Genomic DNA, 14,881 nt, shown 5'->3' with positions numbered 1-14,881 from the left:
GCAGCATTAACAGAATTTATAAGGATTTATAAAAATGTAAGTTGAGAAAAATGAATTGTAATAATGATTAATTCCTTGGAAGATGAAAAATTCAATAGCAATGGTGCACCATAAGATTGCTCAACAAGGGATTTTGCCCTATATTTACATAGAGATGGAACAGTCCATTCACATCTTGCCAAAACAGTGAAGTGCAGCTTATTCCAGAAGTAAGAGACCTCTTGAAAACTCTGTCAAGACAAGCTGTTTTAATCACAGAGATCCTGTAATTTACATGCAGGAGTTTTAAGAATTGATTTAGAAGTTGTCTGGACTACTGGGTTTAATTTGATATTTATATATAGCAAAGATTTGTTGGATATTTGTTGATATTTATTGGAATTCTGGCAAAGCTCCACTTAAGATGCAAAGAGGCCATATGGGAAAAGAGAAAGTGGAACACCCCCAGTGATTACAGAGCTATTACTGTAATTTCTCTCCTAAGCAAATTAATGAAATAGCTGACACATGAACTCATCCAGTAAGTGGGGAACAAAAAAAAAAAAAAGGATAGAAATATAATTCAACATGCTATTATTTTGCAAGACTGAATAAAGGCAATTACATTCATGAAGATTACGTAGATTTCTCAGTAGTAGATTTCTCAGTGCACAGTATCATTATTTAAATACTGAATGCTATAAAATCAATACAACAAATTTAAACTGATTGAAATCTATGTGATAAATCTCAACATGTAGCTATTAAAGAGAAGTTACTGAAAAAAAAGGATAGTTTTTAAAAAAATTCTAACTTAAGCTGTCCCATACATGTACATGGGCTTGGAGGAGACTATAATAACATGGCTGAAAATGATGCAGAGGAAGCAAAGGCGAAGAATGGTAGACAACTCACAGCAAGATTTTTAGAAAAATCACAGAACTTTGGCCAAATGCAAGAAAATTTTCCTAGAAATAAAGACATCAGGCCATTTTAGAGAAAGAGGGATAACATATAAGCAAGAGCCAACAAAGTTCAAGGTTTGGAATAAGACACATTCAGCTTAGCAATTAGAGAGCCTTAGGAAGCAGAGGATTCTTTCAGTCTTGAAATTAATATTGAACATTATCCCAAGGATATGTATTAGTTGAATTAATGTTTTCTTTGGCTTCATAAATCAATTACAGAATTGTGTTGTGCAGTATATCAACTATAGTGGAATGCCGGAAAATGAATCTTTAGAAGAAAATAAATTTCTTATTCTTATGGACTTTTATCAAGTTGCATGGTGCATATGCTTTTTTTTTTCCTATCTCAGTCATGAGATACTGATAACCATACTGATATTTTCATTCTTGGCATTCTTGGCATTCTTAGCTAAGGATGATCTGTTAAAAATGGTGTATGGGAAGTGGTCAATATTATTGGTTATGGCTTAAAACCCCCTCAATTAACACGGGGCAAAAGTAGAATTTCATACAGAGAGCAACAGTCAAGCTCAAAATATAGTTTTGCCTCAAAAGCCTGTTTCTCAGTAGCTGAATAACAGGTATCTGTAATAACATGTCAGGGACACAATGAAACTTCCAACATATGTGCACCTTGAATCTAATGTTAACTTAAAGCATTATCAGGAAGAGAGGGATCAAACAGTAGACAAGACTAATGTGTGTGTGACTAATAAGCAAAGCATTCTAAGAGTCCAGTCTGGTATTGTTCTGGCTGAGATGAGAAAAATAATTCATACCCCTCAGAAAGATGTTAGTGCACTCCCTAATAACGCATCACCAGCAAGGTGAAGATGGTGTGTTTTCTGTCATCCTTTGGAATACATGAAATAAAGGTGCTTTTCAATGTGTGCCTCATCAAAAATCAAAATACTGCAACTGACTAGTTGAGGTGCAACTGATCCAGTTGACGTAATGGTGCTCAGGCATAGAATATTCTCAATCTCAGAAGTCTTTTTCAGCCTAACTGATTCTGTTATTCTGCAATGGTCAACATGTACACATAGACAGACCTTGAACTTGTCTGCAGCCTTTTAGGAGCTGAACTTGAGAAGGGAGAAAACACTGAATCCTCTAAGTATGGAGCAACTGGAGAAGACTAATACACTGTTCATTAAGAAAATTAATAAAGTGGTAAAGGCAAAATGTAGGATGGTCATTTTCCTGTTATTCTCTAGTCACGAGTCCTGAGGAATCTGAATCTAATAACTGAGAAGCCTTCATGAAGTAAGTAAGAATTTCCTCACATCCCTTCAGAGGCAATTGAAGAATTGTGAATCTGATTTTTAAAGTTTGCTTACTTTAATTTAGAGGGAACCAATGTATCCTGTCATGTAATGCCTTCCCTTATTTTGCCATACCTTGCCTTCCCTTCTGTGCTCTGCCCTACCCTGAGTGATTTATTCACTGCATCAGTTCATTTAAGACATCAGAATAGACAGTATTGCTTTTACTTCAAGACAAAAAAGAAAAGAACTTTTTTAGGTTAACCCCATTTTTTGTATTCCTATTTTGAGACAAGAGGTCACGGTAAACCATTTTGGCCTGAGTAAAGCCATTTTACCTTAAATATTGCATTGTACTGTAATAAGCAATACTAGCTCTTTAGTATATAGCATGTTAAATTAGATCTATGTTTTATTATTACAAATCACAGAATTTTGTACTAGCTAAACCTTTATAAAATGATACAGTAACATGAGAGGTTCTGTTTTTTGTTCTGAAGGCAAAGTATGTGTGGTGTACAGAATGTTTTTGGTGATGAGATAAAATGCATCAATTCTGTTGTCCTCATATCACTCATTCACTCATCATAGCAATTATTTAAATGATTCAGATGAGTATCTTCCTTTTTAATATGTAGCGATTTGTGTGTTAAGAGGGCACTGGAGTAATAAAAAGTGTGTATTTCACTTGTGGTTATGAAAAGCTGTGTGTCTGAAATTAGTGAGTAATGGCATACATAAAATAAATAAGACATTAGTACCACTTAGGCTGAATGTTATAGATATGCCACAAACCAAGAAATTCAATAGTGAATTGGGTGTTTTACATATGCATATATCCACATATATGCACATATTATTGTCTAATAATGTAATGGCATTTGCAAAATAAGCTTGCAAGTGACACTTACAGACTTAAAGACAGTCACATACCTTATAGAACATAGTCCAACATACATGCTGACAAATCAATATACAGCAAAGAGCTAGTGAGAACCAAAGCAGTCTGACTACTGTCTAACACTACTCAAACTTGAAACTTCAAAGAAAGTTGCCTGAGAATGTATATTTAAAATATTTTTACTGAAAACATTGATGAAGTTATTTAAAAAACCAAAGAAACCCTACCATTTGTTTGAATCTTACTGTGGCCCCAGTGCTGGTCAATGTCATGGCTCCCAACTTGCAGCATCCTTCAGGACACAAATCCCTCAATGCTGCACTACATGCCAAGGTTGATGTGCACCCAGAGCCACCCAGAGCTGACCAGTCAGACATGCTGAGGTGTGGAATCTCTCCTGATTCCTGATCCCTTTGGAGGGAGCAAGTATGTCCTAGGTCCTAATTTCACAGCCTGCTTGGACATTCTCTGTCTGAAAAAGAGCCATCTACTCCTTTCCCTTTCCCTTTCCCTTTCCCTTTCCCTTTCCCTTTCCCTTTCCCTTTCCCTTCTCCTTTCCCTTTCCCTTTCCCTTTCCCTTTCCCTTTCCCTTTCCCTTTCCCTTTCCCTTTCCCTTTCCTTCCCCTGAGAAGACTTCCTTTTGCCTAGTAGCTCGAGGATCTGAGCTCTCACCTGGGACCTGGAGACATTTGATGCTAGTGCCTTCTTGCTTGAAGGCTCACCCCAGCAGAGTGGTCTGACCACAAAGCAACTGTTTAGAATTTAAAGAAACAAAACCCCCCATCTCTCTTTAAACACTTTTCAGCCTGAAGAAAGCAGTGTGAAACGCAGCAGGACTCATCAGAGCAGTCATTCACAGGGGAGAGGGAAGAAAAGGACTCCTGGCACGAGCAGCCCCCTCTGGGCAGCAGCACCAACCACACCAAGTGGCAGCAGCTGACCCCATCTTTCCCGGTGTCCTAATGAACCAGCATGCTCCAAATGCACAGAACAGATTGACCCCTTCAGGCACTGTAGACTAATGTCTATCAGGCTTAGGATCCAGATGGGGCTCAACTCAAGATAGGTGTTCTGCTGGTCAGTGCTGTCAAAATCAGTGTTTTCAAAACCTTCAGGCTCAGGAGCTTTTAATCACTAATAGTCACAGTTTCTTTTTCTTTTTTTAAACTATCAAGCCTCAGGGTTCCTCATTCCTGAGCTCTGTTTTAGTAACTAAATCTTTTTATCGAGATGGGCCTCAGTGACAAAAGAGTTATTTTGATTCAGGCCCCAAATTAATCTTGCATCTTGTGGTTATTTCTCAAGGACATTTGCAACTAAGAGGCAAACACCTTGAACAATCTAAATCTACCTTTTTGGAGAACCTATAGGAATTCAGAGGATTTGACTTCTTTATTTACAAAGCTGTCTCGTTTGTAGACCCATCTTTTCACTACTAAATTTCATGGTTTGTGGTACACCTATAATACTCAGCTTAAGTGCTAGTAATGTCTTATTTATTTTACAAATGCATATATCCACATATTATTGTCTAATGAACTTTAAAACAGACCTGATTATAAAACTTGTACTCAAGGCCATTTTAACTGACTCCCAGCCATCAGGAAAGCAAATAAAATTCAATTGATGCCTATCAGTAAATAGCAGCTTGAAGTCAGTGCTGTGCAGAAGAAGCTGTGCTTACCATCAGCAGCCCTTTATAAGCATAGACGATCCCAAGCCAAATGGTCATGTGGGTGTTTTCGCAGTGCTCCAAGATTGGTCGGATGGAGATATCTCTGCCCGCAGGGTCCGGCTGCAAAATGAAAAGGTGGAATAGTTGGACTCAGATTTCCTTTGCATTTGCACCTCAGTGGTACTTAGATATATTTTCAGTTAATTGAGGATGTGCAGAATACAGAGTGGACAACTTTAAAGTAACTTGTGATGAGAGCGGACCCATGAACCTGCAGAGAAATACCGTGAAAAGCAAGGATCTGAGGAAACAGCTGCATGATACCTACTACCTGGTGAGGTCACATCTACTGCAAACCTGAAAGAAAATGTCTGAAGTCACTCTGTATTTAACATTGTCAGTCATATTTATCAGCTTTAGGACATACAATTTTCCAACAAGGCAAACAGCTTGAAAGCAGAGGCATGAAAAATAATGTATTTAAATTCCTCTTTCCTTTCACCTGCGGTTCTTGTGTCACTGGCAAATGGCTGATAAACAATGTATGAAACATTGCCGTGTTTCAGGTGGTTTTTCATTGATAACCATGAGCTAAATTAAAGACCATTTACTATGGAAACTACACCAGTAGCTTAGGAGAGACTATAAATCATCAAAAATAAGGAAAAAAGGAAGTCTTTTAGATACGGTGATTGCCTGTGCAAAATGAAATACTGTTGGAAGCTTTGTAGCTTTCCATTTATTTTGAAAAGGAGCTTGTATAATATTGCAGAATCAAGAGGACTTGGAGACTAATAGAACTGTTTGTATGAAGGAGGAGCAATAACAAAGACTCAGAGAAACCTGCAAGAACCACCCCTTGCCCTCCTCACATTTTTTTTTTATGAACAGAGGAAAGAACAGCTGACACACAGAGCAAAGGGTTACTAGCTACTATGCTGTACACAATTAGAATAGATATTCGGGTCTGGGCAAAAGGCTAAACTGCTTGTTAATGATGCACATTGTACAAGAACACAAGGATCTTCTTGTATGTGATTCTTAGAGAACTTGTTTTAGTTACATGCTGCAGAACACTCCTGCTGGCTATCCTGAGATGCATGTACCTACAGTTGTTGTGTTTACAAAAAATGCTGAAATACTGAAAGCTACTTTTCCTTTCTACTTTGAAAGACTGGATTTGAACTTCAGCCAAACTAAGATCAACCCAAACGCAGCTTTCTGTACCTGGTTGTCCCAGTGGGCATTTCAATTTTCCTTTTTGATGAGTAACACATGTAAAATGTTTCAAACATAAGTATAGTGATCATTATATAAGAAAAAAATCATGTTTTCACCAACTGAAAGTTAGAAATATACATGGAAAGACTTTGAAGATATCTGAATAATTTCCTAAAGCTTATTCTTGCTGTCTCTGATGATGTATGACTTCTGCTATGTATTTCAGCAGTCACAGCAATAATCTTCAGTTCACTTTCTTCCACTGGTGTTTTTGTATGTGAAGCATTTCCCCTGACCTCATACTCTGTAAAAATGAGAAAACCCAAACAACCTTGTGCTATGATGCACTGCACAGTGAAAGTACTCACAACTTTCTTTGCAAAGCCTTCAGTAGGCAAGACATTAACATTTAAAACCTTTTCCTATCCTGAACTCCTGTCGAAACCCTGAAACAAAAAATAAAGCTCTTGGAAAAAAAGCTGGGCTAAAATAAAGTACGATAAAAACCAAGGCAGCAATATTAACTCTCCCAAAGAGCTTATGACTCCATCCTAATGGTTGTTGATGGCAGGCAAACAACCATTAGCTGAAGAACTGAAATGACTACAAACATTAAGTGTCATCACAACATTTAAGATGCTACAAATGTTTGTCTGGGGATCAGTTGAACGACCTCATTCTCCCTGATCAATGACAAAAGCCCAATGCTAAAATTTAGGTGCACTGAAAGCACTCTTTCATCTCAAAGTTACATGAAAATATACATAAACCTGATATGTTGAACATCATTTTTTTCTATTATGTAATAAAGTTCACCAGGCAAATCATTCACACAGAGCTCTGTATATGTAACTGATGTGTCAACAGGACTGTACTACAGAGACATTTTTGTAAAATTCGAAATTATATCTAAGCCTGCCAATAGCACCATCTCTCATGGTCTGGAATTACAGAAGTGACATAAAATTTAAGGCTGTGGTCATCAGGCTTTCTTTTTTTTTTTTCCTTCTCACTGGTGAGTCAGCACAGGACTGTCTCTTCATTTCCCCAATTCTACATCCCTCCTGCCAGGTATTTCTTCTCTTCCAGTTTCCCACTTTTCTGAAACAAGAAAGTGTATAAATAATGTGGATTGCCACCTGGTGCGATGGACAACGTCACGTGGTTTGTTTCCCCTCTTCCTGGATTGAAAACTCCAATCACACGTGGACTGAAGGATTCCCCCACCTTTAAGTAACTATAAGTAATTGGAATAATTCCCTGTTTTGAAGAATATAACTGAAATGTTATTTGTTCTGTGGCAATTATATTTTTATTTTCCCTATGTGGCTATTCTCTCATGAAAATTTGTTTCAAAATTGGAAAGTGTATGTCCATTCATTACTCGAAACCTCTCTTTTAAGATCCAGGCACAAAAAAGATGAAGTGGAAAACATAAATTCTTTTCAAATACTGTTAGAGAGTAAGCATCATTTCCTTAGTAGGAAGATTGTCAGATTTTATGACGCATGATAGTTCAAAACTGATGCTAATTAAGTAAAACAGCATGTTCAGATTTTCTTTGTGAGATAGTAAAATCTTGTGAAGTGCTCTAGGTAGAGCAGGAAAAGAAAGAATACTGATTGCAGCATTAGCAAAAATGTACCTGGGGAAGCACATCTTTCAAAAGACTTTCGAGATCTGCAAAGCAGTAGTACTTTAAACAAAAATTTGCTGAGGTCCTGTACATGTGGGGTTAAATGTTGGCACGTAGCAGTAATTTTAAAGTGAACTGATTTTGCTGTTTACTTATCTCTGTTGCAAAATGACATTCCTGTTCTACTGCCTTTAATTTGCCATTCTGTTTCTTCACTGATTTTGTATGAATTAACTAATCATAGCAAAAAGCTGGGTTAAAAAAACATATGATATTTTCTGATGTCAAAAGAATTTTCAAAAACTCTACAATTACAGCTGAATGGGGCACTTGACTGACCTCTCTAATCATCCACCATTTGTGCACTTTGTTATTGCTTAGAGAGGATGACAACATAAATGCTACCAGTGATTATATATGTACTGGAAATTTGCCCTTTCCTTTTATAGAAAACAATCTCAATGCCCTTCAGATGTCATTCTCAAAAGCCTGAAGACCTCCTATCTTGTGATTAGGCTGAAGCTTTCCTACCTCTTCTGAAACCTAATAAGGTTTCTGACATTGACATCAATTTCTGGAGTGCTTTCAGCAGTTGAACATAAATAGTTTAGTCTGTTCACTTCATACAAGAGTTGTGCATCATCACCAGTAAAATGCTTGTTTTATGTGAGATCCACTAGGTCTAGAAAGCAACCCAAACCAGTAAACAGAATGTTTATATCCCCAGTGTGTGTGTGTTTAAACTATTATCAGTCAATTCTGTAGTTCTGTTGCTTTTTCATTTTCTTTGCTCTTCAGTCTGCTGGGAGGGCTGGAAGATCCTTGTCATAATAGGTGAGTGATGGCCCAGTTGGGAACTACCAGAGGGAGAAGTGAAGCTTAAAACTACCAGGAACCATTAGGGAAATCTGAATTTTTTTTTTTTTTTTTAATCTATAAGTACAATTTCTTAGTGGCTATTATATTAGCCAAAATCCCTCTGGAAAGGGCAGATATTTGTATGATGTACCTTTGACTTAATTTGTGTCTTTATTGCTATTCCTCTTCTGTAGCTTCAAAGGTCTTCAAAGGAGGAAGGGTCTTTGTTCTGTGAGGCATTTTATCCAGCAAATGTCTGGGAAGAACAGACTGGACTAGCACACAGTATCCAAAAGTCCTTGACCTTCCTAAGGTACTTTTTCTTCATGGTCTCCTCCTCAGGTCCATTGGCCAGCACAACAGATGATTCTGTTTGCAGAGTTGTGGTGCTGCTATGTGGCAGAGCTCACAGGGGGTCAGTCTCATCCCACTCCCTGTTTTATCTTCCCTTTAAATGGCTTCAATTGAACTGGCATAATGACTGTATACTACAGCTAATTTGCAGTGTGAATTAGATATCCCTGGCATCTTTAATTTGTCATATTTAGCAGGCATATGGAGCTCATGTGATTCCTTGTCTTAAAACACAGACTTAGCTAAATTAGAAGATCATTCTTACTTCTTAAATTCACTTTTTTTTTTTCCAAGGATAATTAGAGTTGGTTTATACTCTAAATTCTGCAAAGGTATTTCACAAAAGGATTCAAACAGTTTGAGCATGCAGTGTGAAATTGAGAGCCAGACTCTTAATTACTGATGAAAAGATGAGGATCAGACACTGTCAACTTTTTGATTACCTAATAATTTGTAGGTATTTATAGAGCAAAACAGCTGTGATATGAAAAAGAGATTTTCCAGGAAATGGATCCCTTTTGTTTCATGTATTTTTTGCTTTGTGCAGTCATACTTTCCATTACTGCAAAATAGGAATGGTAATACTAAGCTAGGGTAGCTCATTTGGAATGTCTTCCAATTAAAAATGTGGTAGGCAGCCTAGAATAACAGGCAACCTTGTTTGTTGATACCTGAGCTTGGGTTTGGGTACATTACAGATCACACTGTATGTCACAGGGTAGCTCAGCAAAGCACAAAACTATTACTGAATTCTTGCAATCCAGTGGCCAATCTAATTTCCCTTCAATTAATTGAAAAGTTTGGACATTTGTGTAACATTCTAATGATTGAAAGAGGAGGTATGAAGTGTTTCAGGACACAAGCTTTCTTACATAGATCTGAATACACACCCTTTGCCTCTGTGACATGAACTAAAGGGTTTCTTTTGGTTATCCAATGGGATTAAAGAGTAATTTCTGCTTCATTCGTTTTCTTGTTATACTGAAATCCAGTTCACCACCCCACCTAAGCCAATGGACTTTAGGCATTGTCTGGCTTCACAAATACTTCAACAATTAAACTCTACCCACAATTCAATATATCAATATATATGTTTATATTGTAACTCCTAAAAAATCTTCATTCCAAGTGGTATTTTAGTATGAGACAGTAATTCAGTAAGGGTTAGCTAGCAAACATGACACAATACAATAACACTTGCTGGAATACCAATGTGAATATCCCCTTTTTTTTTATTCACTCCTCAATTCGGTTTTCTAAAGAATAAAGATGTACGATGCAAGCCAATGAAAAAATACTGATACATTTGGGGACTAAAAGGATATTGATGTTGCTATTTTACATCCCTCAGCTTGTTACATATACAGAATCCATGCTTAAATTTGCAAGTGAATGGGAGTGAAGAAAGACAGGAAACCTCCCCCAATTATATTAGAGATAACCACTGTAATTCCTATTATCCCAAAACAATAATGTTTGTTAATACAGACACAGTGATATCACCCTGTAATGTATTTAAAAGAAACCTACTTTTTAGGTCTCCATCTGCCTCTTATACAAATAATTCCATAAATCAGTCAGCATACATACTGTAAATTAGTGTGATTTCAAGATGATAAAATGCCAGAAGAGCTATTTACAAACTCTTTTATCATAAATTTGCCCATACATTTATTTGTAGAGAAAATCTCCCATCAACATTATTTATAGCATCACTTTACTTAATGAGTTTTATTTTCCTGTTGTGATGGTTCATTTTTGTTTAAATGAAAGTGTTTTTTGAGAGTCAAAAGGTTCCTAGAGATTTCTTGCTATTTTTATTATCTCCTAATCCAAGCTGTTTCCTTTATTTATATTACGTAAAATGCAAAGTAGTAGTTTAGACTGAGTCAAGAAAAAACTGTGATCCCTGCAAACAATTGCAAAATAGCAAATGAAAGGGAAAAGGCAAAATTCTCTTGAATCATGGAGAGTTTCAAACAACTGTGACTGAGTCTTCCCGCTCTGCAGTCAGCTATAGCTTCAGTAGAAATTTTACATCATATTATTTCCTCAGAGAATGTTGCCCCAGTTGCATATCTAGTGACTGGATAATGAAATATTTCTGTGTATGTGCATGGAGACAGAGGGACGAATGTTACAAAGGCTTAATAAAGCACTCTCAGCAGTAGAATGTGTGGTTTTCTTTGAAGGGAAGGCAAGGGGCCAAGACACATAAGAAAAGTAGGTCAGAGGAATGAAGACCTTTGTTACTACTCAGACCCTCTTGCACTGCACAGATTCTCCCAGAAATGTGCAGTTCTTGGTATCAGCTTCACAAGATGAGGATTTTCCCCTCCTTTCCTGTGAAGCTGCCCAGAACTGTGGTTCACAGCCCAGACTTGCTGTTCCTTCTAGTTTTCTTTTCTTTCCTAGCTAGATTTGCTGCTACTCTGAAGGCCATGCCAGGCACTCCTTTTGGTGGCTGGAACAATTCAGTGCCTCCTTGCTTATTGTAACGGAAACAGACAGCATTCTTGGGAAGGAAGGCAAAGGCAGAAAGAAGAACAGTAGAGTGAAACCACAGAGGACAGCCAGGGACAAACTGTTTGGGTGGCCCCAGCTGGAAGCAAGGTAGAGGTTCTTTTTGTAATTAATTTCCTAGTGGATAGGCTTTGAGTTGTAAGCAAGGATATGACTTATTGCCCATCATGTGGCACTCAGAGAAACTGGATTTAACACTTTTCCTGTAAATAAGACAGACTTGCATCCATCAGCTAACAGAATCTATCGTCAGTTGCTTCTTCCTATAAGAAAAATCAGGTCCTCAATTTTGCCCAGCTATTTGGGTCAAGGAGGACAACAATCTCACCCCTACAATTGTCTTATATTTTCTATTTACTGCTATAATTCCCTTGATTTATGGATTCTGAAAATATTTATCACTATGCTTATTTGCATTGTAGTGACAACAACAACAAATGGACACTGACTTAATTTAGAAAGTGAAAAATCCATTCCCTAAGAGGATTTAAAAACATATATATCATGTGTGGAAAAGAGAGAAGCATAAAGTAGGGTTTTATGACATTTTCAGAGGCAAATATGAGCAGAGACCACTGCCACCCTATGCAGGCTCTGATAAATGAATAGTTTCTGGGCCATGGCAAATAAAAAAAAGACTATTTCTCAACATTAAGGACCATTTTAATTTCCTTACTTGTTTTTTTATGTTCTCCAAAATGATAAGGTGATGGTCCAACAACCTATCAGAGGATTTTGCTGCTGTTTTATGACTGCACTAAGACATAATTGAGGGATTGCTGTAGTAAGGGGAGGTCTTTCCTTTGTTTTCAAAAATTTTGATCAAAATCTTTAATTTCTAATGCTAAGATCGCATAATAAGTATATTCCATAATTTCATCACTATAATTGAAGCAGAAACACCTATTTGTCCTCCCTAAGTCCTTCTAAAATTAGGTAATTCAACTTCCCCAACACAAAAGCTGCTTTCTTGTTAATCAATTCCCAGTTTCTTGTTGACAGTAAAATGTAAGGTGCATCTCAAGATACAGAAGTACATGAAAACATTTGTCTTTCATAAAAATGTTGAAGATTTTGATTGTTTTCTCCCACCTTGCAATACTAGTAATGTCTCAGATATAAACATTTGTACATACAATTTTCATCCAAACAAAGGAGTGGATGAATAAATCAATAAAGTTCAGGTCAACATAAATACTTTGATTATTTCAAAAGATTTTATTTCATTTTGACCTTTTAGACTTGATAACCTTTTTTGATATAACCTAACTCCATTTTGAAAAGAAAGGTCATGTTGAATTCAAAAGAGATGTTCTTTAGTTAATAAAGGTCAACAAGAATATTTTAGCACTTTCCTACCAAAGTAATTCTGCGTGGGGAAACTGAGACCACCTTTTTTTATTACAAATAGATGAATCTTATGGCTACTCAATGCTTTCTGAGAAAAATATCTCAAAACTTAAGGAATATTAACAGCAACAAGATTGTAAATCTGTGGTCCTGACGGATTACTTCTGAAGATTCACACTTGCTGGTACAACTGATCCTATATTAGACCAGCGACACCAATGAATGAACCACACATCTTTGCAACTTTCACTGACATCACTATGCCAGCAAAGCTTACAGACTGAGGGTGAGGGCGGGTGATTAAAGGCGTACAAAGTATGCATTCATCTTCAGTAGAGTCCTGCTTCAGCAGTGAAAAACGTAGGCCTAAACAAACTAAAATTTCACTTGGAGTCTTAAATCAATGTCCGTCCTGCTTTAAAGAAAGACTCTGAAATGAGGCTTTCATAGTCATATTGACATTACAGTTAAATGAGACTGTCTTGGTAGCTGTCTCATCTTCAGTAGAACACAGAATATAGATTTTCATTGCATTAACTCCAGTTTGAAATAAAACATCTCTTTTAGAAAAACAATCCCATGACAATAAACCTTTATAGCTCTTGCTGAGCCAATTGTATTGACTGAAGAAAAAATAGCCCTAATTTTGGTTCTAATGTCTAAAATGGATTGTCAGGTTCCTTTAGTTCTTACTATGTTTTGCCTACTGAATTGAAAGGCTACATAACAAAAATTTGTTCCTAGGTTGGTATTTACAGATTTTGACCCAGTAAACTCTTAATGTAGTCCTTGATAAGCTTCTTCTTGAGCTGGCAGTGTTTTGCACTGTGGACATGTTTTATCGTTCTTTAACATGCCTTATTGGTCTTCACTGGAGCATTGGACCAGCACATTTCCTGAAATCTGAAGAGTGGAATGGAGTATGCTCAGCTGGTCATAGCTGCCCTGCAGGCATATCCAGGATTAATACCACCACAACACCCAAGGTCAAGTGAGACCAAAACATACACATGTAACTAAAGATGTCACAAGATCTCTCCATTTTTCTTTTCTCTATTCTAAATGATGACAGAAATGTAAAGATAGTTTAAAAGCTATAGAAAAGAAAAAAGATAATCTTGAAATTTTATTCACCAAATGCTTCTCTTGATTTAATAGGAATATTTGACATGAGTGAGAACCCATAATAGTTGCACTAAGCTACCTTGAAAGCTACATGCCCCCAAAACACAAAAAGAATAGCAGTTACAGGGATTTTTGATTTTTCCATTTCATCTTTCTTCTACAAATAGCTATTTTGGTGTTGCCACTTCTATTGACGCTATTTAGAGCAAAGCAGGTAGTCATGGGAATTTTTCTTTCTCTCAGTTCAGTAAAACTTTTATGCAACATTTTTCTTAAATAATTTATTTTCTTTCAGCATCTGTCAGACCAGATTTCATTTAACACAAGTCTACCACACACTTTAAATGTTGCAGGTCCTTCCTCTGGTATACAAAAGAAGAATTTTCAGTTGAAAAAGCAAACCAATGTGAAACAAAACCTCGCAACCATAAAATCTATTTTATATTTCCATAGATTTTTTTTTTTACATTGTTAAACTCTAAATCATATAGGTTTTTTTTGTTTGTTTTTGAAGCATATATATGATATATATATATAGGTAGCACAAGCAGATAACTCTGAACCTACTCTGCCTTGCAATTCCAACATATTCTTGATTATAGTAGTACATTTGCTTATTTTTAAGGTTACGTTTCAGTGAATTATTGTATTAGAAGATCCGGACACAACAAAATGTTTATTTTTTCAAACTAGAGAATCATAGAAAGCATTGATCTGATGTGTTTTGATTTTTTTTCTATAGCTAAATATACAGTGTATATCCACAGCTGTACATTTCTTCTCTTGTCATGTGAACTTGAAGAAGTCCAAGTAGATAAGATGATCTTACCTACAAGCATCTTCCCAGTACAGGTGTATCATACTGTGTCAGGTGTCAGCATGTTTCAGGAAACTGGATTGCTCCAGTATTGGAAGAAAAGCCTGTAATCTTTACTGGACTTGAAGAATTCATTGAGGTTGTTATTTCTGTGGTAAAGTGCTTCCTCTAAATCTATCCATAATTTTTTAGTAGGGTGTAGTTAGCAA

General features: G+C 36.5%; 1 protein-coding gene across 1 annotated transcript in view; it reads right to left on the bottom strand.

Moving 5' to 3' along the window:
• LOC103623563 (gamma-aminobutyric acid type B receptor subunit 2-like) overlaps positions 1-4,912 on the bottom strand; it is a 39,626-nt gene extending 34,714 nt beyond the window's left edge. The window contains exon 1 of the mRNA XM_008642673.2: positions 4,798-4,912. Within this exon, the coding sequence (XP_008640895.1) occupies positions 4,798-4,845 (48 nt within the window). The 5' untranslated portion in view covers positions 4,846-4,912. The remainder of the gene's footprint in view (positions 1-4,797) is intronic.
• Between the last annotated feature and the right edge of the window lie 9,969 nt (positions 4,913-14,881).

This window comes from Corvus brachyrhynchos, unplaced genomic scaffold (assembly GCF_000691975.1).
Source record: "Corvus brachyrhynchos isolate BGI_N302 unplaced genomic scaffold, ASM69197v1 scaffold409, whole genome shotgun sequence".
NCBI lineage: Eukaryota > Metazoa > Chordata > Aves > Passeriformes > Corvidae > Corvus > Corvus brachyrhynchos.
Note: the sequence above shows the minus strand (reverse complement) of the source record. Positions and strands in the feature narration are given on the sequence as shown.